The sequence below is a fragment of the Bos mutus genome, chromosome 2 (assembly GCF_027580195.1).
Source record: "Bos mutus isolate GX-2022 chromosome 2, NWIPB_WYAK_1.1, whole genome shotgun sequence".
Classification (NCBI taxonomy): domain Eukaryota; kingdom Metazoa; phylum Chordata; class Mammalia; order Artiodactyla; family Bovidae; genus Bos; species Bos mutus.
This window is the reverse complement of record NC_091618.1, coordinates 15044687-15070128: the sequence shown is the minus strand read 5'-3', so window position 1 is coordinate 15070128 and position 25442 is coordinate 15044687. Positions and strand designations below refer to the sequence as shown.

Sequence of the window (25442 nt, the reverse complement as noted above, 5' to 3'; positions counted from 1 at the left end):
ACACACAGCAACATTCCCTCTGCTCCACAGCTCATACGTACTGACACAGCACCACACACACACAACTCCCATACCCTGTGCATCAAGACACACCAGCCCACGACCCCACATGTCTCATGAATGCATCATAAGCCAGCTCCCATGCCGACACCTCTCACATGGCCAGCTGCACGTGGGACCCTCAGACACCCTTGCCATCTTTCTTTACCCAGGGTGCCAGGTGCCAGGAGAGGGAGCTGCAACCCTTCGCAGACCTGTGAAGGTCCCCTCGTCCAGGGAGACCCCTAGCCATCAACCATCCCCCAACACTTAACCTTTCATCTAGTTCAGAAAGGCTCCCTCAGTGCAAGAGGTTAGACTGTGGAGGGCTAAGGGGAAGGTATTGGAGAGGAGGCAGCCAAGCAGTTCTGGGCAGGGATGCAGGGGTGTATGCAGGTGAATCTCGCCCCCCCCCCCAGCCTGGGGCTGTGAGATAGAGCAGAGGGGAGGGGGATTCCTTGTGTGTGCATGTGCACTTATGTATGAGCGTGTGTGAGTGCATGTGCTCATGCATGCATGTCTGTCCCTGGCTTCTGCATTGCATTTGTCTCCCTGCATGTTTCAATTCATATCTGTGCATGTGCATATATGTGCATGTGACTAGGTGTGCACCATCACAGTGTCAGGAGGATGTGCCTGTGTGGCCATTTGGAGGACCTCTGTGTGTCCTAAGCAGTGTGTCACACGCATGTTTCTGTAAGTTGGTGGCCCTCTTTTCTAAATCAGCCTTTCCTGCCCCAGGCTGTGGACCCACTGAACAAGTGTGTGGGAGGACACTGAGGAAATGCCAGGGGCCAGGGCGGCCGAGTGTGTCCCTTGGTCCCCTCCTCAAGGTCCAAGGAACTGGGTCATCTGGGCGGGGGCAGAGAGATGCGCTGGGCAGGAGAGATCTTCCAGTGCCCCCCTCCTCCCTGCCACCCTCAGAGTTGCCCCCCTCCCAGTTGGAAGACTTGGAAACGAGGGTGGCAGAAGGTTCTGCGGTCTCCGCGAAGACCCCCAGTCCCCAAAATGGGAAGGACCTAAGCTGAGTCTAAGAAACCCGCCTCGGAGACCCTCTCCAAACCTCTCCTCAGTTCTCGCCCTGGCCCTCGCCTCAATCCTTTCAGCTCTGGGAGAGCGCCGGGCGCGTGGCCCCTCCTAGAGGGGGCGTCCCGAGGCGGCCCAAACGCCGCTCCCAGGCTGGCCACTCGGCGGTCAGGACCCTGGAGAGCGCCGCGCGTTTTCCTGGGGCAGCCCCACTCCCTGGGTCCCCGAAGGGAAAATACCTGGGAGGTCCGGGAGCGGCAGGATTGGGGAGTCCAGGACGTGGCCCCCCCGCCTCCGGGATGCCCCCTCCTCGCACCCTCTAGCCCCGGCCGAGCGGCCCCCACTCACCCAGCGACACGGAGACACCGACTGCGCAGGGAAGGCGGCGCTGCTGCGGCGCGCGGCGGCAGAGGCGGCCTGAGGGGCGGGCGGGGGGCGGGGGGCGGGCCTGCGAGGGAGACGCCCCGCAGCGTTCGCCCCGGGCCCCTCCCCTGGGGGGGTCCCCGTTCCTCCCCTTTCCCTCCAGCCCTGTGAGCGCGGGCAGCATTGGTCTAGGCTCCGCCCCCGCCCTGCGGGGGAGAGGGAAGCGGGCGCCCTCTCGAGGCAGCACCCGGCCGGGGGACGAAGACAAGAGGTCTCCATCTCAGCATCCGGACTCAGGTAGCCTGAATAGGGTGGGGATTGCGGGGAATTGGGGTAGGGGGGGGCGGGCGGTCAATGCCCAGAGACCTTTTTCTTAAGCCGAGAACAAGCCCCGACAGCCCCGCCCCTTGCCTTCCCTGTCCCTACCTGGCGTCCCTTCGAGGGCGGAATTTGGATCCTGGGCGGTTCGTTAGGCACTCTCCCTGCCCCTAATCCTCAACTCCAGAACTAACGGAGCTCTTCAGAGAAGGGGCAGCGCCCACGCCTCCAGTCTTTGAGGTCTGGGGTGGGGAGGGGGGAGCAGACACGCCCCCTACCTCACCTCAGCCTTAGAGAGCACCGCCCCCATTTCCTGCCTGCCACACCCGATCTCCTGCCCAGGACCCCATTCAGAATGAATCCCACCTCCTAACAACGACCTAAATTGCCCCTCCCATTTCCCCCCGACTCCAATCAAGAAATCCTCTCCCTCCCTCCCCAGCCAGTGCCTGCACTGGATTACAGTAAGTGAAGGCTAGGGAGCGTCTCCAGCCTGGGGAATTCTGAGGTGTGTAGGCCCCCTGCCTGAAGACAGGAAAGCCCCTTTCCAGAGTCGCTAACCCTTATCAAAGCTTCTCCTGCCAAAACGGTGGCTGCATCCTCCTTCCCCCAGCCTGAGCAACAGTCCAACATCTTGGGCTCAAATTTTGCTTTTTCAGTATTTCCGGGGAAGGGGTGGTGATCCTTATTGTCCCACTTCACAGATGAGAAAACTGAGGTTCACAGAGGTTAAATGATATTTTCCAGTGTCTGACAGCGAACGAGTGGGCTTGGACTTGAATCCATGTGCCCTCATCCATTCATTGCACCAATATTTATCAAGCATTAGTTCTATGCCGAGCCCTGTTCTAGGCAGTGGGGTCACAGGAGGGGACGGTAAGGCATGGATATAATATACAAGTCAATTCTATAGTGTATTAGATAAATGTTTTGGGGAAAGTTGAGATCAGTGTGTAGAGGTTGGGATAGTGGCAATGCAAGGACTTTAGGTGAGATGGGAAACTTGGGGTTTTGAGCAGATTGAGAGGGTTTGAGCTTACTCAGGCAGTCTGTCCTCAACTGACTTTGAGGAGTGGGGTGGGATCAGCAGGCCCTCGCAAGGTGAAAGATGAACAGGGTGGCAGAGATGGGTCTGCTCTCTGGACCTACTTTGAAGGTGAGCTGACGTCATTTGTCATCTGACCTCCGTGGCAGCAGCTGGGACCTTTCTGGCTCCCCAGGGCTCAGACCAAGCCTCTCGGGTCATCCAAGTCTAGCCGTGGTGTCTCCTGGAGGATGAATGAACAGAGTCTCAACCTCTCAACTGGAGGAGCTGGGGAGCCAGGCTGTGGGGGTTGGGGGCAGCTGGGCCCTTCAGAACATCAGCTCCTCCTCTGTGTGCCTTGGCTCTGGTGTTGGGACCCCCCGTGGAGGTGCCAGACATGCGTGGGTGGTTCCCAGATGCCTCCTGCATGAGGACGTGGGGGTGGGGAGAGGCTTGCCACTCAGGATCCTTGAGTGACAAGCTCCCACCCCTCTCCCCACCCGGTCTGGAATCCTGGCTCTGCTTTGGGCTGGGAGAGGAACCTGCCCTTGGCTCCTCCTCTCTTTCCTCCTCTTTCCCCTCTCCCCTGCCTGAACCCTGAGAATCTTCCCAGCCAGGTCTGGATCCTCCTTTCCAGTGGGGTCTCCGTTTTCCCTCACCAGCAGCTGCCCTGCCACTCTGCTTCCTCCCACTCCCCCACCCCAGCTTCACCTCCTGTGGGCTGACTTTTCGGTTCAGCCTCTTGGGAGCCTACTTCCCCCACCCACTGTTTTTCTTATCTGTGCAGTTGACTCTGACGTCCTGCCCTCAGGACCTCCAGTCTGCAGCCTGACTCCCGAATAGATGGGGCTTCTGAAGACAAGGCTATGTCTTTTCCTCACCTCAGGTACCCCACATCCCTCTGACTTTCCAGTACCTCAAATGAGTAGGGTGGATGGTAGGAGGAGAGGGCAGTTTGAGCTCTAGTAGGCTCTGCTGATTGCTTCCCATTAGCCACCTCTCCCCTCCTGGAGTCCTGAGAAGTACTGGGAGATGCCTGAGCCAAAGGGAAGACTTGGGATTCCCCACACTGTCCACCAAGGCCACTGGCCCAGGACCGAGTGCCCCAAGATATAGTCTGGAAAAGGAGGGCAGAGGGGCAGCTTTCAGAAGGCCTGGGTCCCTCACTTCGGATGCCGTGGAGCAAGTCTCTTTCCCCTTTGTGAGCAAAAAGGTGAAGTGACCTGCGTACGTTGACATCTATCAAAAACCCTAACCAGAGTACAAACAAGACCGGCTTCACTTATTGCCTCACTGGCTCCTGGGGGTTTGGGGTGGGTGATTCTGGACATGAGCTTAACACAGATGAGGCTCCAGAAACCCTGGAACCCTGTGGATTGGAAGGGTTCCACGAAAGCCTTTGGCAGGGGTGGAGGTGAGGGGTGTCCTTGCTGATGATACTCAGCCCCCTTCTATCCCAGACTGAGGCATCCAGAAGAGCGGACAATGCAGGAGGGAGTCATTGAGAGAATTAAGTGAGGGATGAATGAAAAGGGGACCTCATATCTCTTGAGCACCTACTGTATGCAGAGTGCTTTGCATATGTCACCTCCTTTGTTCCAAATGGGTTTCCCTGGCGGCTCAGATGGTAAAGAATCTGCCTGCAATGCAGGAGACAGCGGTTCAATCCCTGGGTCAGGAAGATCCCCTGGAGAAGGGAATGGCTACCCACCCCAGTATCCTTGTCTGGAGAATTCTATGGACAGAAGAGCCCGGTGGGCTAACAGTCCCTGGGATCACAGAGAGTTGGACATGACTGAGTGGCTAACATTGATCCAAATTAACGCTGAGGAGTCAGTAATGTGACTGCCATTTTACAGATGTGAAGACTGAGGCTAGGACAAGTGAAGTCACCCGCCTGAGGTAAAAGAGCAAGAAAGTGACAAAGCCAGAGTTTGAACCCAGTTCCACGTGATTCAGGGGCCCAGGTCCCTCTCTGGAACCTCTTAGTGAGGCAGGTGGAGGGAGCCCCTCCCTAGCCCCCCTCGGAGGCACAGCCCCCACCCTCTCCTCTTGGGTCCCAAATGGTTTGGAAAATCCTGATGGGAGCAGATGGTGGGGACAGATGGAGGGAAAAGCATCTCAAGGGCTGAATTACACAAACAAACATTGATAAAGTGATTAAAACCTCAAGCCACCCCTTTCCAAAGGGCCCTGCCCACCCCAGTCTGGAGCACGGTAGACCTCAAGGTGGGAGCCTGGGGGGGCAGGTGGTCTCTGGATACCTTGCATCTCAGCCCATCTGATCTCAGCTTCTGCCTGCCCGCCTCACTGCCGGGGACCACCCCCGGACCAGAGCCCAGGGTGGCAGAGCTGCCAGGAGCACAGCCCGGGAGGGGGATGGGGTGGGCCTGGCTGTTCCCAGGGAGCTGGGCGAGCTGGGCTGAGAGGAACAGAAAGCAGAGAGGGTGGGGGTGATGGGGAAGTCCTGCAACGCAGACCTGAAGTCAGTGGTGGGCGTAGGGGATTGTGGCGGGGCAGGAGGCTCTTGAGCCAGCCTCACTTTACAGGTAGGGCTCAGTTCCCATGGAGCAGGGCCAAACCTTATCCCACCACCCACCCCCACGGTGGAGCGGGGCAAGGCCCTTCACCTCTGGCAGATGTTTTTTAATTAATTAATTTATTTTAATTGGAGGATAATTACTTTACAGTACTGTGGGTTTTGCCATACATCACATGAATCTGCCACGGGTCTGACGGGTTTCTTCATCTGTAAGATGGAAACAATAATATTAGCCCTTCCCTGGAAGGGGCCTATGAGGATTGAATGAGACGGAGCCTGTAAAGTTCAGGGCACTGAGCCTGACACAGGCGGCCTCCAGGCTACTAACAGGGCCTCCCTGCTGACAGATGATCAGGAAGGCTGGGGCTGGTTGTAGACGGTCCCTCCCCAGAGCAGCAGGCAGAGCCCCTGAGGCTGCCGGCCTCTGAAACAGAGGCTCCTCATGGATAAGGCTGATCTCTCTACCAAGCCCAAAATCCAGGACCCCCAGGGAAAGGGAAGGGGCTGCGTGTCTGCTGGGCCCTCACTATGAAGGGACATACAAGGGACATACCCTAACTATGAAGGAGGGCAATAGACCCAGGCTCAGATCTTGAAGTGGCCCCTTCCCAGCCTTGATAAGTTGAACAAAAACAACTCTTCTGACCCTCTGGCTCCTTTTTTGTAAAACCTGCATTTCCAGCTGCTTTCTGGACTTGCTCCCAGAAACCCATAGACACACCTCAGACTCAAGCCAGCCAGTATCCAGTTCATCACCTCCCACCCCAGCCTGCCCTGTGCCTGGGTCCCCCTCCATCACCACACCAGGACCCCTTCCTGCTCTTAACTCCCACACCTGATTCCTTCCCAAGTCAGCCTGTCTACTAGGGTGTCTACTAGGGACATCTCTCAGACCTGCCCTCCTCTCTCCTTGCCCAACACCCTCGTCAGATTGGCCCTGTAGGCTGGCTCTGGCTCTCTTACACTTCGTGCCTTCGGTTTCTCTAAATCTAATCCCCTTCCTCTCTGTTTAATAATCTTCCATGGCTTCCCACCGCCCACCAGAGTAGGTGGACATTTCAGGCCGAGACCCCTGTCTTGGCTCTTCTTCTTCACCTTCCTTTTACAGCTCCCCACCAGCCAGCTCCTCCTCTACCAGACGGTCAGGATTGCCCTAACACCTAGAAAAGGGATCTAGAGCCAAGGCAGGGGAAAAGGGGCTCCCTGACCCCCATATCCTGCATGTGAGTTTAACCTAGTTAGAGGTGGGGTTAGAGGTGAAGCAGTGACCTTGGGGTCAGGCCCCAGCCAACACTTGCCTGCACAATAATCCCTCTGCTGGTGTAAGCACCTCTTAGGTGGAAAGCCTTCCAGCTCTGCCAAGGAGGGACGGTGCCTTACCCGAGGTCACCTCTCCAGGTGCACCCTTTTGTCCCCTCCCCAAGTCATAAGTGACCCCTTCTGCAACAGCTTTCCTGACAGAGAAGCACTCAGATCTTTCTCAGGCATTTTCATTTCTGGCAGGTTTGCCCCTCCCGGTCCATCTCTGACTATCTGAAAATTGTTCCTGGGTTCACAGCAAATGGAATGTCACTCTTGAAAGTGGAACGAAGGGCAGGAGGCTGAGTGTCCACTTGTGACTTCAGAAGCAATTCTGCCTGGATGTATTAAAACCTGCAGATAGGACACTTGAGATTTGAGTTAAAATTAGAGTCAAGATTTTTAAAAGATGGTTCTTCCACTGGGACCTGCCTTCCAGAAGCCTTCTGGCAGCCCAGCTCTGCCCCAGGGGTTGCCCAAGCTGAAAGCTGCACCCAATACTCATGGCCAGTGACTCTCCTTCTGGGGGTCATGGGGACAGCAGACCTGACCCCACCCCTGGCCAGCGGTGTCTTCCTGGAGCCCCAGTTCCACTTCTGGGAACAGCCTCCATCCCAGAGTTGCTGGGAGGAGCCCACGAGACCCTGGGAGGGTTGTATACATGAAGGAGGCTGCTCTGTGGCATCCAGGGCTCTGCGGTGTACATTCATACAGCCCAGGGCCCCCAGCAAGAGAAAAGGTAACATCCCAGCTCAAGGCTTCTGCTGGCATGTGTGATTATTCCTATTTTATGGAAGAGGAAACAAAAAGACCACGTTCCCTGCCTGAGCCTGGGCACAGGGGTAGAGCCACATCCAGGATGGGACTCAGCTCTGTTTCCTGAGCTCTTTCCAGAAGGCTGGGATGCTGTGGGGGACTGGAATGCTGTGGAGAAGTGAGAGCTTCTAGAGGGTTCAAAAGAATGCAGAGTCCCAGAAGCCAACCAGCCCCCGGAGGCTGAGGTTGCCAAATCCCAAGGGCATCATGCTTTGGCTCTGTCTTTCTGGGAAGACAGGGTCAGCTCTCATTTCTGGTATCTTAGGCTCTTCCCGAGGCTGGGGATTGCCTCTTTGTTTCCATGGTAACAGCTCACAGAGGGGCCTCCCGAATCAGTGCAGGGGTACTGTACCGGTGCCCGCAGGTACGCATGTGCCCTGGGAACCCCTGGGATGGAGAGCCTGATGCACATGCACGCATACCCATGCACATCCTTGCATATGCTTGCACACCCAGTGCACGTGTGTGCATGCCCACACCCCCTGCACATTAAGTTACACGAACCATGTGCCCGCTAGCCGAGAAGTGGGTCAGGACACCACCCTGCCAGACATGATCCACTCTCACGGCCACCCTGACCCACTCAGGCTCAGGGAGGGACTTGGAGAAATGAAGCATTTCCACTTTGTAATGATATTTCGGGAAGATCCCTTGGATCAGGAAATGGCAACCCACTCTAGTAATCTTGCCTGGAGAATTCCATGGACAGCGGAGCCTGGCAGGCTACAGTCCATGGGGCTGCAAAGAGTCAGGCATGACTGAGCAACTTTCACTCACTTACACTATTTACTATGCGCCCAGTACTGCGTTTTCCTTTTCACATGTAACAGCTCCCATACTCCCCACAGCACCACTCTGAGAGGTGCCTGGTGAGAAAACAGGCTCAGAACAGGAAAGTGATTTGCCTGAGGTCACACAGTAGCCAAGATTTAGCCCAGGACTATTTGGCTCCTGCTCTCACCACCAGATCCCTTGGTGCCAGACCCAAGAGCACTCACACTGGGACCCACAAACACAGATGGGGTGCCTGGCAGCAGGTGGGACCGGAGCTGAGGCCTCCCACCTGGGATGCCAGGCTTCCTGAACTTACAGCTCTGAATTCCCGTTCCAGCCTCCAGCCATGGAGTGAAGGGAGGCCCAAAGGATGGCAAGGACTTGCCTTCTACTGATTTCTCCCAGTCAGTAGAAAAGAATACTGAACAGCCGGAGCAAGACCCACCGGGAATCTCCTGCTGGCAAAGCCACCTGGGTTCACTTGTCGGCTCTCTGCCCTTCCTGAGGAGGCAAGAATCCAGCTGCCAGCGTCCTGGTTCCCCAACCTCTTGAGCCTCTCAGGCAGAACTTGGGGAAACAAGGGGGCCTGAGGTCAGAGGCTAAGCCAGCCGGGTCATCCTGATAGGGAGCTGGCAGGTGAGCTGTCTTCCAGGAGGCAGCTTTCAGCAAAACGATGATGTGACCATGAGAACAGGCTGCTGGGGAGGGAGTGAGCTCCCTGTCACTGGAGGCATCCCAGGTTGATAGGCACCGGATGCTCCCTGGTTAGGAAATTCAGGGACAGCATCATTCTCATCGTCACTGTCGTCATAGCACCAATGACTGGATACCCTTTGTGTCAGTCACTTTAAGGTACAATAAGACTGCCACCACTGTTAATAAAAATAGCAGCTCCTGTGTATTCAGCCCTTATGTGGTTGATCATCACTGAATCCTGTGAGGCAGGCACTATTATTAGGCCCATTTACAAAGGAGGAAACTGAGGTTCCTCAGAGAGGTACGACAGCAAGGTTCAGGTTCTGCTTGGCTGGAGTCTGCGAGCTGGCCTCTTGGCACCCGGGCAGAGGAGCAAAGCAGGAGGCAGGGCGGCCTTCCCAGCTGGGGCTCTGGGTCCCCAGAGCTATTCCTATTCTGGGCCAACACTGGCTTCCCTGTGGCCCTGGCTGGCACCCTCTGCTGGCCATGCCCTACTTCTGCAGAGTCGCTTTTTTTTTTTTTTTTCCAGGCTGAGGGAGACCCTGAGATGTGGGAGGTGAGTGGGCTCTTGAACCTAGATCCTCACTTTAGATGGTGATACCTGAGGTCACCCAGCCAGTCAGGGGGCTGAGAGCTATCTTATTCTCAGGCTCTCACCCTTCCACCCCTCCCTGACGGGGAAGGAGTTTTATTCCTGCAGCCTTTGCTTCCCACCCCCTGCCACATCTGGAACCCCTAAAACAGAGCCTCCAGCCCCACTAGTCCTCGGGGATTTCAGTGACTGTGGCTTGTAAGCTGAGAATCTGTCTCCAAAGGCAAATCTGGGATCCAGGGTTTGAGGTAATTTAAGGCACGAAGATGATACTGACTGGCTGTGTGACGCTGGGCAAGATTCTCAACCTCTCTGAGCACTGTCAGATGGGAGTCAGTTCCTTTGTGGACTCTGAAGAACTGAAGGAATCTTTTTAAAAGAAGAGGTCTCTTTTACCCAATTCGAAGGCCTTCACTCAGACTTCTCCTCCAACTCCTCCCTTTCCCCCTTGTCCCTCCCTTTCCCCCTTGTCCCTCCCCGCTCAACCCGGTCTCCCCTCTTCTTTATCTCTTCTCCCCACCCCCCACTATCTCTTCCAGTGTTCTGCGGTGTGGATATTACCTTTCTTTTCAAGAGGAGGCATTTGAGGCTCAGAGCGGCAGAGTAACTGGCCCAGCAACACCCAGCCAGATGTTTCGGCTTAGAATCCAGACTTTGACAAGCTGCCCCCGTCCCGTTCCCTCTCCATCTCCTCTCTCCTCACTCATCAGATCGCATCCATCAGCTTCTCCTACAAGGAGTGTCCCCAAATCCTCCATCAGCTCCTCTCCTTGTCCCTTGCCAAGACCCATCTGAGACCCATCATGATGGCTTGGCGACTGCAACAGCTTCCCTGCTTCCTGACAGGGCAGTGACTGTATGATGGTGGACTTCAGGATCATTTCCTACGTGGGTGAGCTGGTCACACAATTTTAAAAGCAGTAAGTGGGGCTTATGAAGAACTCCCAGGAGTGGGTGATTGGTGGAAGCCCCGGGACCTACCTCTCCGGAGCCATGAGCAGGACCCACAGCTGAAAGAACAATGATAATTAAGGTAAACCTCCCGGGGGCCACCGAGGAAGATGGTTTCAGACGCACACATGAGCTTCTGCTCCATCCCAGCGTGACCATGAGGAACACTGTCTTGGTCCTGCCTTCTAGGATTTACAACCCAACCAGAGACAAGCCCTGCTATGCCTGCTGTCGGCATGCCTCGTGCCTTCCTCATGCAGGGACCCGGAGGGAAGCACCACTCTCCTATCTTAAAGGACAGGCTCAGGTTAAATACCCCCTTAAATACCCCCTGAAAGCTACAGAGTTAGCCAGGGGCCCAGCCAGGATGAAGACTCAGAGCTCCAACATCAAAGCTTGCTGCCGTACCCACTACTGCATGTGTGTGTGTGTGTGTGTGTGTGCGTGCGCGTGTGCGCATGTGCACACACTTAGTCACTATGTCTGACTCTTTACGAACTTTTGGACTGTTGTCTGCCAGGCTCCTCTATCTGTGGGATTTCCCAGGCAATCATGCTAGAGTGGGTTGCCATGCCCTCCTCCAGGGGATCTTCCTGACTCAGGGATCAGACTCGCGTCTCCTGTGTCTCCTACATTGCAGGGGAATTCTTTACCTGCTGAGCCATCAGGGAAGTCCAACCACTACATGGCCTCATCCAAATCTAAGGCAAAGCAGTACCAGACGATTTAAAAATCACCATCCCACGGTGATTTGGTCCTCGCACCGTCTGTCAGGCAGAGACCTGAATGTTCAGCAGGGCGAGGACCTGTCCGTCACATGAGAAAGTAACACTTTAAAAATGTCAATCAGATCACATCACATTTCTTCTAGAAGCTTTCCACTGCAGGCAGGATAAATCTAAGCTCTGTTCCACACCCCTGGTCCCTGTGCTACTGCTTCTAGCCACCTGCATGTCCTCCTTCCTCCTCACGAAGCCCCAGTCCCGTTGGCTTCTGTGAGTTTTCTGATGGTGCCAAACCTGTCATGTCTGTTGTACCTGCCTGCTTTTTCCTTCTTAGCTCAGATGTCACAGTCTCAGACCACACTTTGCAACATTTTCCCACCCATTTTCCCACTCTAAATCATGTTCCCCCATTTTTGCTACAGCCGTGTGAGTCTCTGAAGGTATTTTAGTTAGTCACTGGTATTGTCGTTCAGTCGCCAAGTCGTGTCCGACTCTTTGCGACCCCAAGGACTGCAGCACGCCAGGCTTCCCTGTCCATCATCAACTCCTGGAGCTTGCTCAAACTCATGACCATCGAGTTGGTGATGCCATCCAACCATCTCATCCTCTGTCGTCCCCTTCTCCTCCTGCCTTCAATCTTTCCCAGCATCAGGGTCTTTTCCATTGAGTTGGTTTGTCAATCAGGTGGTCAAAGTATTGGAGCTTCAGCTTCAGTATCAGTCCTTCCAATGAATATTCAGGGTTGATTTTCTTAAGGATTGACTGGTTTGATCTCCTTGCTGAGAGTCTAAAGGACTCTTAAGTCATTATCTCACTTGTTTATTGCCTGTCTCTCCCACTGGAACATGAGATTCATGGGGGCAGGGACGTTGTCATCCCCTTCACAGCTGTGTCCTCAGGACCTAGCAAGGAACCTGGCACTTAATAGGTGCACAATATATGCTTGTTGAATGCAGAAAGCCCTCCCCAGCCCCGACTTCTCTTGCAAGCTCAGAGCAGTCTTTCACACCAATCCTGTTTTTCCTGCTCCCACTGTCACAGCCCAGAGCTTATAGCGACCCCTCCCTGCTGCCCTACTCTGCCTCCGTGTTTCCCCTCCATGTAGACGCTATGGCCTCAGGGCCAATGTTTCCTTTTTCCCCTCTGCCTCTTTCCCCTCATTTGACTAATTCCCACCTGACTGTCAGTACTAATTAAGATGCCCTCCCTGCTTTCCTTTTAAGTTTTATTTGTTTTTGGCTTTGCTGTGAGGCTGTGGGATCTTAGTTTCCCAACCGGGGATCGAACCCATACCTCTTGTGATGGAAGCACTGAGTCCTAACCACTGGACCACCAGGGAATTCCATCCTTTTACGTTAGTACTCTCTCCTGGCTCCTATAGATCTGTGGTCCCTCTTGGTCCAGAAGGCAGTCCTTTGTCTTTTAAGAGTGTCTGTCTCTTTAAGGTGTTCCTCAAGAACTTGGACCAATCTGGTTCATCATGATGTCTTTGGCACCCAGCCCCAGGCTGTCCTGGTGCAAACATTCAAGAAACATTAAGCTGGGTTGGCCTCATCATTGCTGCGATGGGGACTTTGGGTGATTAGACAGGCCAGACCATTGTCTCCCAGCTGTATGACCCATGGCAAGCTACCTCCTCTCTTTAAGACTCAGTTTCTACATCCGTAAATGAGTATAACATTCCCAACGTCTCAGGGTGGTGAGGACTCAGGAGAAGCTTCTAGAGTGTGTGTAATGCACCGGCACATAGAAACTGTTGGGTCAGTGGGGGGTCCCTTTCCCAGTATGGTCTTGGCATACTTAGCTTAGCAACTGCCTCTGTGAGCAACCAGCCTCCTCAAGCCCTCTAGGGAATGAAAATGTATATTCGCTGGTGGGACCTGGGCCCAGGACCCTTGAGGAGCCCCCAGAGCTGAAGGAAGGATATAGGCAGACCAGATCAAGCCCTGAACTGGAAGCCATATCACTGAATTTGAGCCATGGCTCCATAATTTACTGGCTGTGCAACCCAGAGTGAGTCCTCACACCTCTCTGAGCCTCAATTTCCTGATCTGGAACAGCAGCTAATAACACTTATCAGTCTAAGACTCAAAGTAACATGGACAGCCTTTCTGCCTCTGCAGCCACCATGGTGCCTGTGAAAAAGCTTGTGGTGAAGGTGGGCAAGAAAAAAAGAAGCAGGTCCTGAAGTTTCCTCTTGACTGTACCCATCCTGAGAAGACGGACTCATGGATGCTGCCAGTTTTGAGCAGTTACTTCAAGAGACAAAGTGAAAGGAAAAACTGGGAATCTTGGGGAAGGGTCAGTGACAATCAAAAGAAGAGTAAGCAAAATTACTGCAACTTCTGTGGTGCCTTTTTCCAAAGGTATTTGAAATATCTCACCAAAAAAATATTTGAAGAAGAATAATCCATGTGATTGGTTGCATGGAGTTGCTAACAGCAAAGAAAGTTACCAATTGAACTACTTCCAGATTAACCAAGATGAAGAAAAGGAGGAAGAGGAGGATGAAAACTCAGTTATCTTGGGGGGAGGGGCTTTCTTGGTGGCTCAGTGGTAAAGAATCCACCTTCCAATGCAGGGGATATGAGTTCAACCCCTGGTCCCAGAAGGTCTCACATGCCTCGGAGCAACTACTGAAGCCCACGCACCTAGAGCCCATACTCCAAAAGCAGCCCATGCAACAAAAGAAGGCACCTCAATGAGAAGTCCACGCAGCAACCAGAGAGTAGCCCCCACGCACCACAACTAGAGAAAAGCCCACGCAGCAACAAAGACCCAGCACAGCCATAAATAAATAGATACAATTTTAAAGCCCTCCAAACTCAGTTATCTGGAATATTTTGTATGGGTTCTTGAATAAAACTCAGGAACCAAAATAAATAAATAAGATGGACAAAAAGCCAAGTTCTGGGTAGGTGCTTGATTACCCCCAAAGCAATCTCCTGTCCTTCTCCTAATTCTTCCTGTGATTTGAAGTGTGTGTACCCATGAGGCACCCTAGACAGGGCCATGACCATTCTAGGTGGCAAAGAGGAGACTTTCCATCCTAAACGTCTGCAGCCTGGGTTAGGCACTGGAACGCTGGAGAACTCGACACTCAGGAAGACCCAAGTGCTCATGACCTCACCAGGTGTGCCAATGTGTAAGTGATCAGTCAGCCCCAGGAGGTTTCTGTGCAGTCCTCCTCCAAATGGAGATCTGTGCAGTTTTGGGGGACAGAGGTACACCCCTCCCCCTCCCACCCACACCCCCACTCACGCATTCATTCATTCTTCCACTGCTGCATTTCCAGAATGTTGCACAGAGCCTGGGACATAAGTCTCAATAAATAAATGATAGAAGAACAAGTTTTTACATGCAACACGCCCTTATTGATTGTCTGCTGCTCTTAGCCCTGTGCTAAGAGATAGTGTACGGATGGTGCACATAAAGGAACTAGCCCTGACAGCTCTCTCCCAAGATCACCCAGGGGGCTTCTAAATCCTCCCAGCTCTTCCCACCCCAGACCCAGCTTCCACTGGTTGCCACGCTTCAGGCATCAGGACTTTCCCCAGAACTGAGGTAATGCCCAAGCACCCCACGCATCATGGAACCCGGGAAGGCAGCATGCCCGCAGCCACAATTCTTCAAATCCTGTCTTTCATGCCCGGTCCATCCTCCAGCCACGCTTCCCCGTCTTCTCAAACCCTCAAACACAGCCATCTCCCGCCTCCCAATGCCCTACATCTACCTGGGGGTTATACCCGACGCGGCCAGCAGGTGGCGCGGAGACTCCCTTTTCCCCTTCGCTGGACTGGACTCCGGACCCCACCAGGACCCCGTCCCTCCCTCCTCTTGTCCCCAGCAGGGACAGGCGTGGACTCTGTGACCTCTAACTGACCCCTCTCCTTCCTGCTGGCTCCTGCGATGAGGCCTGAGGAGACTCCAGTTGCTCCTGCAGGCCCCGGGTTTTCTTTTCCTGCCTGGTGGGTGAGGAGGGTCCCTAAGGGGCCAAGCTGCAGCTGGTGGGGCGGGGCTGGGCGGGGTTGGGCTGAAAGCAGCTGCCAGGGAGAGAGAAAGAGAAAGAAGAAAGGGGAGAGAGAGAAAAAAGAGAGAGAAGAGGGAAAGGAGAGGAAGGGCGAGGCGCTCTGGTTCCCGGCTCCTATCCCAAACAGGTGGAGATCCCAGCTGAAGCTCACCCCAGGATAAGGTATGTAGTTGAGTAAACAGAGGGGCGGGGGTGTCAGCTAGCCAAGCAGAGCAGGCCTGGGGGTACTGAGGGGCTGGTGCTCAGCCAGAACCCTTGAGCTCCCTCCCATCTCAGCCCTTCCAAGGTGACCAAATAGAGACTTGGGGGCAGTACAGGGAGTTGTAGGATGGGCATTAGGAGATGAGGGCTCTATTGCTGCTCTGGACTTGGCTCTGTGAATCTGCACCAAGCTCTTCTCCTCTCTGAACCTCAGGTTCAGAGAGACAGAGGCAGGGGGAATCCTGAATGTGTTGTGGGATAACTTTGCAAGGTGTCCCCTTTTCAAAAAGAATTAGGTCTTCCAGGGGCTTCTGAAGACCAGAAGGCTTTTAAGACCCAAAGGGATGCTCATGGTGGGATTTCAAACAATGGGGGAGGGGGCTCATTGAGAGAGAAGGCTGGTCCCTCCCTGTCAGGGGCCCTAAGGCCCTGGTCTGTTCTTCGCTACTCAGCCTTGTTTCTCTGACTGGGACTCAGCGTGAAGAGTGACACAGGGTGGGGGGTGGGGGGGCTTTCCCAGGAGTCTGGTGCTCCAGAGATGCTCTCATTATTAGGGAGAGGGTGGTGGGTGCAGCGTGAGGGCGTTTCTCTGCCACTCCAAGATCAGAAGAGTGGATGAGACCGAAGGATGTGTGGGCCGAGGCAGGCAGTGGTAGGCATATGGATGTCCCCAGGGTGATGATGGAGGGGTACTCAAGCCCTTTCTGAACTGTGGCTGCCCTTTAGAGTCATTAGCTCATTCACTGCATTCAACCAGGGCCTGAAGGGCGGGGGTCAGGGGGTTGCTGGAACAACTCCTCCCTCATCCCTGCTGTTGAGAAGAGATTGTTCCAGATTGTTCTCTCTCTGGGGAGAAGCTGGCGCAGGCAGTTCTAGGATCTCAGGGATCCCAAGTGGGGAGACAGTCCAGTCAGGCACAGGATGGGGAGTCAGATGGGCCTGTATTCCCATCCTGGCTCTGCTGTGGATCCTTGGGCAAGTCCAAGCTGCTGGCTCCTGTGCAAAATGGGGATAGCAGAGCGGGCCCTGACAGGGCTGCAGGCCCTCTCGTGCATCTGGCACCTCGGGGATGCTCACTGTGGAGAGAAAAACGGAGGCCCAAGAAGGGGAAGGACTGGCCTGGGGTCTCAGGCCCTGGCCCTCACTCTCCCTCTTCCCAGCCTCAGGGTAAACACTGAGCACCCTAGCACCTACTGAGCACTCTATAGAGTCACCCCCATCCCTACTGGGATTGCTCCCCGCTGCTCCCTCCTGCCCCAATCTGCAAAGCCTGCTTGTTCTGGGGCAGGGGCAGACTGAGGGTGGGGACCCCCAGGCGAGGGGGCACAGAGGAGAGTCTCCGTGGCACTCGCCCTCCCTCTCCCCGCCGACAAAGGGCAGCGGTGGCGGCCGGGTCAGGGCTGCGCGCGGCGGGCACAGGCGCTGCGAGGCCGGGGCTCACTCAGCACGGCGGGGCGCCTAGAGCCCGGCTCGGGCTCGGGCACAGGCGAGAGGGTGGGAGCGCCAGCTGGCGCAGCCGCGCGGGCCGGGTCGGGGCCCTCGGGGTGGGGGTGGCTGGGGGGCGCCCTCCGGCCCTCACCCCGCCCCCGCGCCTCTCCCCGCAGCGGGGGCGCCCCGCCCCCCTGGGCGCCCGACGTGGACGCGGTCGCCGCCGCCGCCGCCGCCGCCGTGCGGGAGTCGCTGTCCGCGAAGCCGACATGCAGGCGGCGCGGGGCGGCGCGGGGCGGCCGGACCGGGCGGGCGGCGGGCCGGAGCGCCAGCGCGAGCGGCCGCCGGGCGCCGGAGCCGCGTCCGCCTGCGCCGCCCCGGGCCGGCCGGCCGGAGCCGCCGCCATGCACCCCGGCCCGCCCCGCGCCGCGCTCCGCCTGTGGCTGGGCTGCGTCTGCCTCGCGCTGGTGCAGGCGGGTAAGGGGGCCCCGGGCGGGGGCGCGGGTGGGCGTCCTCCGGTCCCTTTCGGGCTCCCTGGGGACCCCGTGTCTGGCCCGCTCACTGATCCCCCTTTGCCGCACCTCCAGCCCCTTTCCTGCCTACTTGACCCCCGACCCGACCTCCAGCTCTCAGACCCCCTCCCGCCACCCCTGGCTCTGGGATCTAGGGTCTTGGGATCCCCAGCCCCCTCCTCTGTTGCCCTGACCCCAGGCCTTTCCTTCAGGAGCCCTGGCTCCTTTCTGTGGCCCAGGGAGCAGCTGAGGACACGGTCCCCGCACCTCAGGCCTCTCTCCCTGTCCCCAAAGCCTTGCAGGCCAACTCTGCAGGTTGGAGTGGCCTGGGTCCTGCGGGGGAGAGTGGGGAGAGGATTGGCACCCTAGGGCACCGGGAGGTGGGGGGGTGGACCCCGAGCCTGGAGGCTGGTTTCCCCCTGGGGCCTGGCCTCCCGGGCACTCTGCCTCTCCTGATGCCCTGTGCCAGTCCCTTCTGGCTGCTGCCGCCTTGCTAGTATCCCTTCCTGCCCCCCTCCCTGGCCCAGTGCTGTCTCCCTGCTCCTGCCCTGTGTCTGTCCCCCGTACCCCCTTGCCTCTTCTTGGGTGCAGTGTCTGCTGCCCCTGTCTGTGTATCTCTGTCTCTCTTGGACTCCACGTCTGGCTTTGTGTCCCCAGGCCCCATGCCTACGGGGCAAGGGGGGCGGCTCTAGGCTTAGGTCTTCTTCCCCTTTCAGCGCCTGCCCCTGGGGGATACAGAAGCTTCAGTGATTCTGCTGCCCCTCTCTTGGAAGGTTTTTGCTTCTCTAACCCCCACCATCCCCCTCACTCTCATTTCCTCTGGTCCTCTTTGTTCTGTCCCCACTTCCAAAAGGCCCTACCCTGTTCCCTTGACTCTCCTGTAGGGGCTCTGCTCTCAGTGACCCCGTCTTCCTCTGCTGCCTCCCCACCTGCTTCCTGGGGTTGGTAGGGTCTGGAGAAGGCCCTTCCCTGGGCTTCTCCTGCCTGGCCCTCCACAATCCTGGGGCTTCCTCTCTCAAGCCTCAGTCCCATCCCAGGGCTCGCCCAGCTAGACTCTTCTCGACCTCTGGGTCTTTCTCCTTCCCTCAAGGTCACTCACTTGACAGTGCTGTTTGTAGCAAGAGCCCTGGACTGGGAGGCCTTCTAACCGCTTTCACCAGACTCACCTTCAGCTCCTGCAACCCTGGCCACCTATGTGTCCTCCGTGCCTGTCCTCCACCCCACTCCCCACCTCCCACTGACCCTCCATGAGCCCTGGCCCTGGCCCAGGCTCATCAATTTTAGTTGGACTCTAGTGGGGCCAGTTGTGGCCAGCACGGGCCTCTGCCCTAGATTCAAGGAGCCTGGGGCTTCTCAGGCCTGGCTCTTCAGCCCCTAAGAAACTGAGACCACCCCGGGTGCCAGTCCCACCAGAGGCCTGGATTTCTTCCTTGTCACCACATAGCCACCTCAGGTTCGCCTTTCATACTTATGAGACGGTGGATCTGCACCTCACAGCAGGGGTGCTCAGACTCAGATGCCTCCCCACCCCCAGACAGCCCCTCGGCCCCAGTGAACGTCACCGTCAGGCACCTCAAGGCCAACTCTGCGGTGGTAAGCTGGGATGTCTTGGAGGACGAGGTTGTCATCGGATTTGCCATCTCTCAGCAGGTAACCCTCAAGGGGCCCTGGGAGGGAAGAACACATCCAGATACAAGTGATGGTTGGGAGAGGAGGGAAGCAGAAAGACAGAGGAACAAGGAGCAAGAGAGATGGGCAGAAAGCTGCATAGGGGGCTGGGAAAAGAGGCCCCAGAAGGGAAATCTATGGTTGGAACCTAGGAATTAGGGGCAGGATTTTGATCGTAAACAGACGTGAGTTTAGGACCTGGTTCCAGTCCATGGGGTCGCAAAGAGTTGGACACGACTGAGCAACTAACACACCAGTTCTCTTGGGTTTCCCTCGTGGCTGAGTGGTAAACAATCCACCTGCCAGTGCAGGCGACTCGGGTTCCATCCCTGGGTCAGGAGAACCCCTGGAGAAGGAAATGGCAACCCACTCCAGTATTCTTGTCTGGGAAATCCCATGGACAGAGGAGCCCGGCGGGCCACAGTCCATGGGGTCACAAAGAGCCGGGCATGATTTAGTAACTAAACAAAACAACCACCACCACCAGTTCTCTCAAGATAAATGTCCTTGGACAGCTTCTGAAACCTCTCTGAGCCTATCTCCTGGCCTGTAAAATGGAGAGGTGGATACCTACCTGCAGAGGTGATGGGATGCTTGAGTCAGATTGTGGCTGTAGGGGGTTTAGCATGGTAGCCAGGGTGAAGCCTCATCACTGCTGGAGAGGTGGGCAGATGTGGCATGGTGGCCTGGGCACTGAAACCTGGGGCCCGGCTTTGCTCTCGGCAGAAGAAGGACGTGCGGATGCTGCGCTTCATCCAGGAGGTGAACACCACCACCCGCTCGTGCGCGCTCTGGGACCTGGAGGAGGACACGGAGTACATCGTGCACGTGCAGGCCATATCCATCCAGGGTCAGAGTCCCGCCAGCGAGCCCGTGCTCTTCAAGACGCCGCGCGAGGCTGAGAAGATGGCCTCGAAGAACAAAGGCAGGCCCAGGCCACCATCAGCACGGGATGGGGTGTGGGGAGGGGTGGTCCAGACTGGAAGGGTGCATGGCTGACAGAAAGCACAAAACCCGCCCCCCATCCCTCCTCAGGGCCCTGCCACCTAGTCAGACAGCCCCCTGAGAGAGGGAGGTCCACTCAGGTCCCCCAAACAATGGGACTCAAACTCGCAGCTTTAAGTCCAGTTACTGCCCCCTAAGTAGCCATCAGTATGTTCTCGAATCTCTTTTTGGGCACAAGTAGAAATAAGCCCTGATGCCAGGAGAGATTGAAGGCAGGAGGAGAAGGGGACAACAGAGGATGAGGTGGTTGGATGGCATCACCGACTCAATGGCATGAGTTTGAGTAAACTCTGGGGAGTTGGTGATGGACAGGGAGCCTGGTGTGCTGCAGTCCATGGAGTTGCAAAGAATCAGACACGACTGAGCGACTGAACTGAGAAATAGCACTTAAATTGGGGCTTGGCCCTCAATGGGTGGCTATTGGAGGGGCAGGGAGCCCCAGACCTAGTGACCTAGCATCTCTCTCCATGCAGATGAGGTGACCATGAAGGAGATGGGGAGGAACCAACAGCTGCGGACGGGCGAGGTGCTGATCATCGTCGTGGTCCTGTTCATGTGGGCCGGTGAGTCGGGCCCCGAGCTCCCCTTCACTTCACCTGGTGGGAGGGGGAAATGGGGGACCCTGACCAGACCCTTTTCTCATGGAAATGAAGGACGAGGGGCTTAGAGACAGTGAGAGAGGAGGATTTAGGAACCTAAGTTCTGCTCTGGTGGGCCAGATCTGATCCTTTCTGTAACTCACCCCTCACCAAAAAAAAAAAACAATTCAGTAGCTGCCTGGGTGGGGTTGGCCAAAAGGTTCATTTGGTTTTTCCCAGAACGTTATACAGAAAACCCTGAACGAACTTTTTGGCCAACCCAATAGGATTCTGTGAGTGCTTGTCCTCCCTCGCCCTCAAAGCAGCCATGGCTACAGCAGCCTCTCCGTCGGAGCACCTCAGGCTTGGGCCCCCTCTTATCCCACTCATCTGTCTAGACACAGCTCTGAGACCGCCTGCATGAAGCCTCCCAATCCGTGCATTAGAATGTTTCTCCTGCTTCCAGGCTCCCATGGCACACTGTGGTGCTCCTCTCTGAATGTAGCTCTTCCTAGCTAAGTTAGTTGGGCTCCTCCCTCTCTCTTTTCCCACTTGTCTGTGAGCTCCCTGAGGACAGAGACCCCTCAACCTAACCAGAATTTACTGAACAGCCACTCCATTCCAGAGAGAAGTGCTACAGCTGGGACCAAGAAGAGTCAGGTGCTTGTAAGGATCTCAGCCTGGGCGATGCCAGGCCGATATTTAACTATAACTTGACGTGATGAGTGCGGTCAGAGCATCAGGCATGGGAGCAGAGGACAGGGACTTCATTCTGGGGCTTGGAGTAGAAATCAAGAAAAACCCAGAGAGGAGGTAAATGGGGATTGTGTTTTGAAGGATGAGTAGGAGTTCACCAAGCAGCCAAAAAAGAAACGGTGTTTGGGGCATAGCGTGTGTAAGAAATGAATTAAGCTCAGTCTGGCTCAGTGCAGCTGTGACCCTAGAGAAAAGGTAGAGAGTGAGAAGGAAAGGATGGTGAGGCTGTGGACTGAAGTCTTTTTGAAGGAATTAAATACCATGTCAAAGTTATATTAACATCCATGGTTGAGAGGGCATCCGCGGTTGTTGAGGCATATGGAAAAATATGTTCTATAGATGCAAAGAGAAGCAGACGCTTGAAAGAGAAAGGAAAAGCAAAGGATTGTACAAAAGGGGAGCTTTGCTTATGTGGCGTGCTATTAGACTTGGCACAGATAGTATTCACATAATTGAAACAATATAAAATAATGAATTAACCCCAAATTGTGGTGTAATTCTGCTAGAATGATGGGGGAGGAAGTTGAGGGGGGTTGGTGGGCTTTGTCTCCCATGGAGGGGACATCAACAGATAATCTCTCAAACAGACCAAGAAATAGCACTCTATTAGAGTTCCCTGGTTGCCTAATGGTTAGGATTTTGAGCTTTCACTGCTGTGACCTGGGTTCAGTCCCTGGTCAAGGAACTAAGATCCCGCAAGCCATGCCAAAAGAGAAAAATAAAAAGCACTGTAAATCAAGTATAGAGGTGAAAAAGGAAGGCCTCTATGAGAGTTGGAAGTGGTTGCCTTAATATTACACTAATGGCCTTTCAAAAACTAAAAAAGTATTAGTTTAACAGCGTTAAACATTTAGGAGAGTGCAGGCCCCGGAGTGCACCCCCCAGCTGGACCCTGTGACGGTGAGTGAGTTATCTGAGCTCTGCCTCAGGTCCTCCTTGGTAACCTGGGGAGGGTAATAACTGGTGCCCCCCGAGAGCTGTGAGGGCTCAGCGAGGTGGACTGTCAGGCTCTGGCACGTGCTAGATGGATACTCTCATTGTTCTTTGCTCTAAAGGAAAGGGGAGCCCTCTGAGGTTTAGAAAAGGGAAGGGAGGAGACAGCGTCAGAAGGGTGTTGTGGGAAGGCCGGTGAGGTGAAGGGGTTTCGGGGCTAGGGACAGGTGGACATGGGAGCCAGAGGCAGCCTCCTGCAACGGAGCGGGTGAGAGGCCACCGCAGGAGAGCTCAGCCGGGTCTAGGGGGAATGAGGCGGAGGGGCAGGGACTGGGGCTCTGGCCTCTGACTCCTCCCCCTTGTCCCCTGCAGGTGTCATCGCCCTCTTCTGCCGCCAGTATGACATCATCAAGGACAACGAACCCAACAACAACAAGGAAAAAACCAAGAGTGCGTCAGAAACCAGCACACCAGAGCACCAAGGCGGGGGGCTTCTCCGTAGCAAGGTGAGGGCAAGGTCTGAACCCTGGGGCTGGCTCCCTGGTAGTCCCTGGGCTACCGAGGCGTCAGCTCGGGGCCTGGCGTGGCTGCCGCAGGACAGAGCCCAGCTTGGCCACTGCCCGTGTGACCCAGGGCAAGCTGCAGATTGATTTTGGACCCTCTCCTTTTGCAGAGTGCCAGGGGCCAGGAGGGGTTTAACCAGAGTGCAGCAAATAGGGGGGGCAGAGTTCCTGGTTGACGCGGGATGACGAGAGTCGGGGTTCTGGGCTCCTTCTGCTCCTGCTCTGCTGTGTGACCTTGGGCAGGTGCTTCACCTCTTTGTACCTTCGTTTCCTCTCCTGTAAAACAGATATGAAAACCCTTTCAGTGCTTGCTCTGGGCAGCTCAGAAGGAAGACGTAGAGAATGGGAGAGAATCTCATGGTTCTGACGATGGTTGTCCAACAAACATCTGGCCCTCTCCACATTTCCTCCCCTCTCCGTCTCCTTACACCCTCTGGCTTCCTGTCCTCTCTCTCGGCTTCTATCTGGCACTTTCCTGAAGCCTCTTACTAACCCCCATCTCCAGAGGCACCTCAGCAATGTCAGTGGCTGAGGCTATGCTCAAGAGGCAGATCTGCAGGAGGTGAGAGAACCGGCCGGCGGGGCGGCTCTGCTGGGGCCCATCCTGGCCATTCAGCTCAGTGAGGCCGGAGGCTGGGCGTGAGAAGGCAGAGACCAGGCACCCAGGCGAGGCTCCTGCTTGCCTTCCACCTGAGACAAGAGCCTGGCTTTTAGGCTGCAACCCTGCTGCTCCCTTCCTTCTGGCGTCTTCTCCCTGTTTCCAAACCTTGCAAGAACTCTGTTCAATTCAGCCCTGGCCGCTTCTCTCATTTCTTCCCTCCCAGTTTCCAAACAAGCCCTCGGTGAACATCATCGAAGCGTGACTGCCTGTCTGCAGGAAGAAGGATTTTATTTTTCTTCTCTGCTGGTCCCTGGGTCCATGGGCTCAGGGAGAGAGGGGACTGCCGAGGTTGGAGATGGGGAGGCCCCGCTAGCTGCAGTCTCCCTCTGGACTCCCATCCTGGTCTGATGACGAAGGCTAAACTACAGACCCCAACTCTGCAAAAAATAAAACAAGCCACCAAACTAAAAGGCCTGACCCCATTCTGGAAAAGGCAAAGCTGCATGAGACACAGCCTTCTTTCTGCCTCCTCGCCTCTCCTGGACTGGCCTCCTCTCTGAGAAAATGCACAAAGCTCCTGGGAGCTGACACGCAACTGGACTGACAGAAGCTGTGTCTTTCAGGGAAGCTGTGGGGCTGCCTGCCGGGCAGAGTCCTGGCTGCCATCAAGCCTTCGCTGGATCCAGCCATCAAGGACTTGTTTGTGGTGCGATGCACAACTTTGCGAGTGTGTAAGATGTTTTCTGTTCTGTTTCTTTTGGAAAACACAATTGAAGGGCTTCACTCCAGAGGGCAGAGGGATTCCCCGACTAGTGGCCTGTATCTTCTACCTTCTTTGACCCTTGTTTTTGACTGTAAGATCATCAGTCTGGGGTCTGAAGAAGACAGAATGGGAAAGAGACCTTTGAAGGTATGGGCTCCATTTCTTTAGAAAAAAAATCTCTTGGAGTTGCAACAGTGCTGGCTTGCACAACTGAAAAGATACGTCCACATGGGATACCCTGGGGGCTGCTCATCACCCCCTCCGGGTTGGACTCTGCTGGAAGGCAGGCCCAAGCCATTCACCATGGACAGTCAGCAGTCCCAGCCTCTGGGGTCTCCATATCTTGCCATCTCATCCAGGGTTCTGTGAAAGCTCCCCAGGGTCCTCATGTCCTTCCCTAGAGCCTGAGTGGTGTGAGGTGATGGGTCCCTCCCTCCACTGCCTCTTTCTGGTTTAAAACACAAATGGTGCTTGCTAAGGGAGGGCAGAGCCTTCCCTGGGACTGACAAGTTACGGCTGCGGAGTGCCTGCGTGGGAAGAGACGGACCTCTGCGTCTTCCATCGGTGACTGAGGACGAGCGTGTGGGAGACCGCGCTTGGCACAAGCCTGGCACACCATAGGCGCCCAGTGCATACCTGTGGAACTGAACGATAAGAGCAATGGCCCCCAAGCTAGAGAGCTGAAAGCCATTACCCCTGACCACCCCTTCCTTCCGGTCTACAAGAGCTCTCATGGCTGGGGCAGCCGCCCCTCTGCTTTGCCCAAGTGTGGAGCACAGGGAGGGAGGAGACACAGGGTAAAAGGCAGATGTCGACAACACTAAGGGCTTCCTCATGGGAGGGCATGAGGCTCTACTCATTGTCTTGTGACTTCCATCCCTGCTGAATGGGGCTGCAAGGCCAAGGCTCCTTAGGGCAGAGGTCCTTACCTCTGATCCAGTTAGAGCAATAACCACTTTTTAAATGTAAAATAAAAAGACAAATGAAAAGGCACATCCTCGTCTTCTGGTAAATGCCCAAATGTTGCCCTCTTTTTCTGGCAGTTGGCAGCAAGTCAGGATGTGTGGAGGAGGGAGGCAGTTCTCCGTTTTGGCCTGCAGCTTCTTTAGGGACAAGCCTGCCAGCCAAGCTGGAGTTGGAAGGGAAATCTCTAACAGATGGGGGTGCACGTGTAGGAGGAGAAAATAGCTGCTCTATCCTATGACTGAGCCCCTCCCCCCACCACCCCAACCGAGGTTG

General features: G+C 55.6%; 1 protein-coding gene and 1 pseudogene across 3 annotated transcripts; both read left to right on the top strand.

Moving 5' to 3' along the window:
• Positions 1–13193: 13193 nt before the first annotated feature.
• Positions 13194–13725, top strand: LOC102275554 (large ribosomal subunit protein eL22 pseudogene; annotated as a pseudogene).
• Positions 13726–17001: 3276 nt separating this feature from the next.
• FNDC5 (fibronectin type III domain containing 5) lies at positions 17002–25190 on the top strand. 3 transcript variants are annotated; one of them, XM_070379553.1, is made up of 6 exons: positions 17002–17301; positions 18871–18986; positions 19731–19929; positions 20483–20572; positions 22649–22782; positions 24064–25190. In XM_070379553.1, exons 1-6 carry the CDS (start codon positions 17094–17096, stop codon positions 24277–24279), a joined length of 963 nt encoding a protein of 320 aa, XP_070235654.1. In that variant the 5' UTR covers positions 17002–17093; the 3' UTR covers positions 24280–25190. The 3 variants fall into 3 exon arrangements, with proteins under 3 accessions (XP_070235654.1, XP_070235660.1, XP_070235666.1); XM_070379559.1 differs by having other exon boundaries at positions 23664–24206; XM_070379565.1 differs by lacking the exon at positions 24064–25190 and adding an exon at positions 23127–23655.
• Positions 25191–25442: the final 252 nt, after the last annotated feature.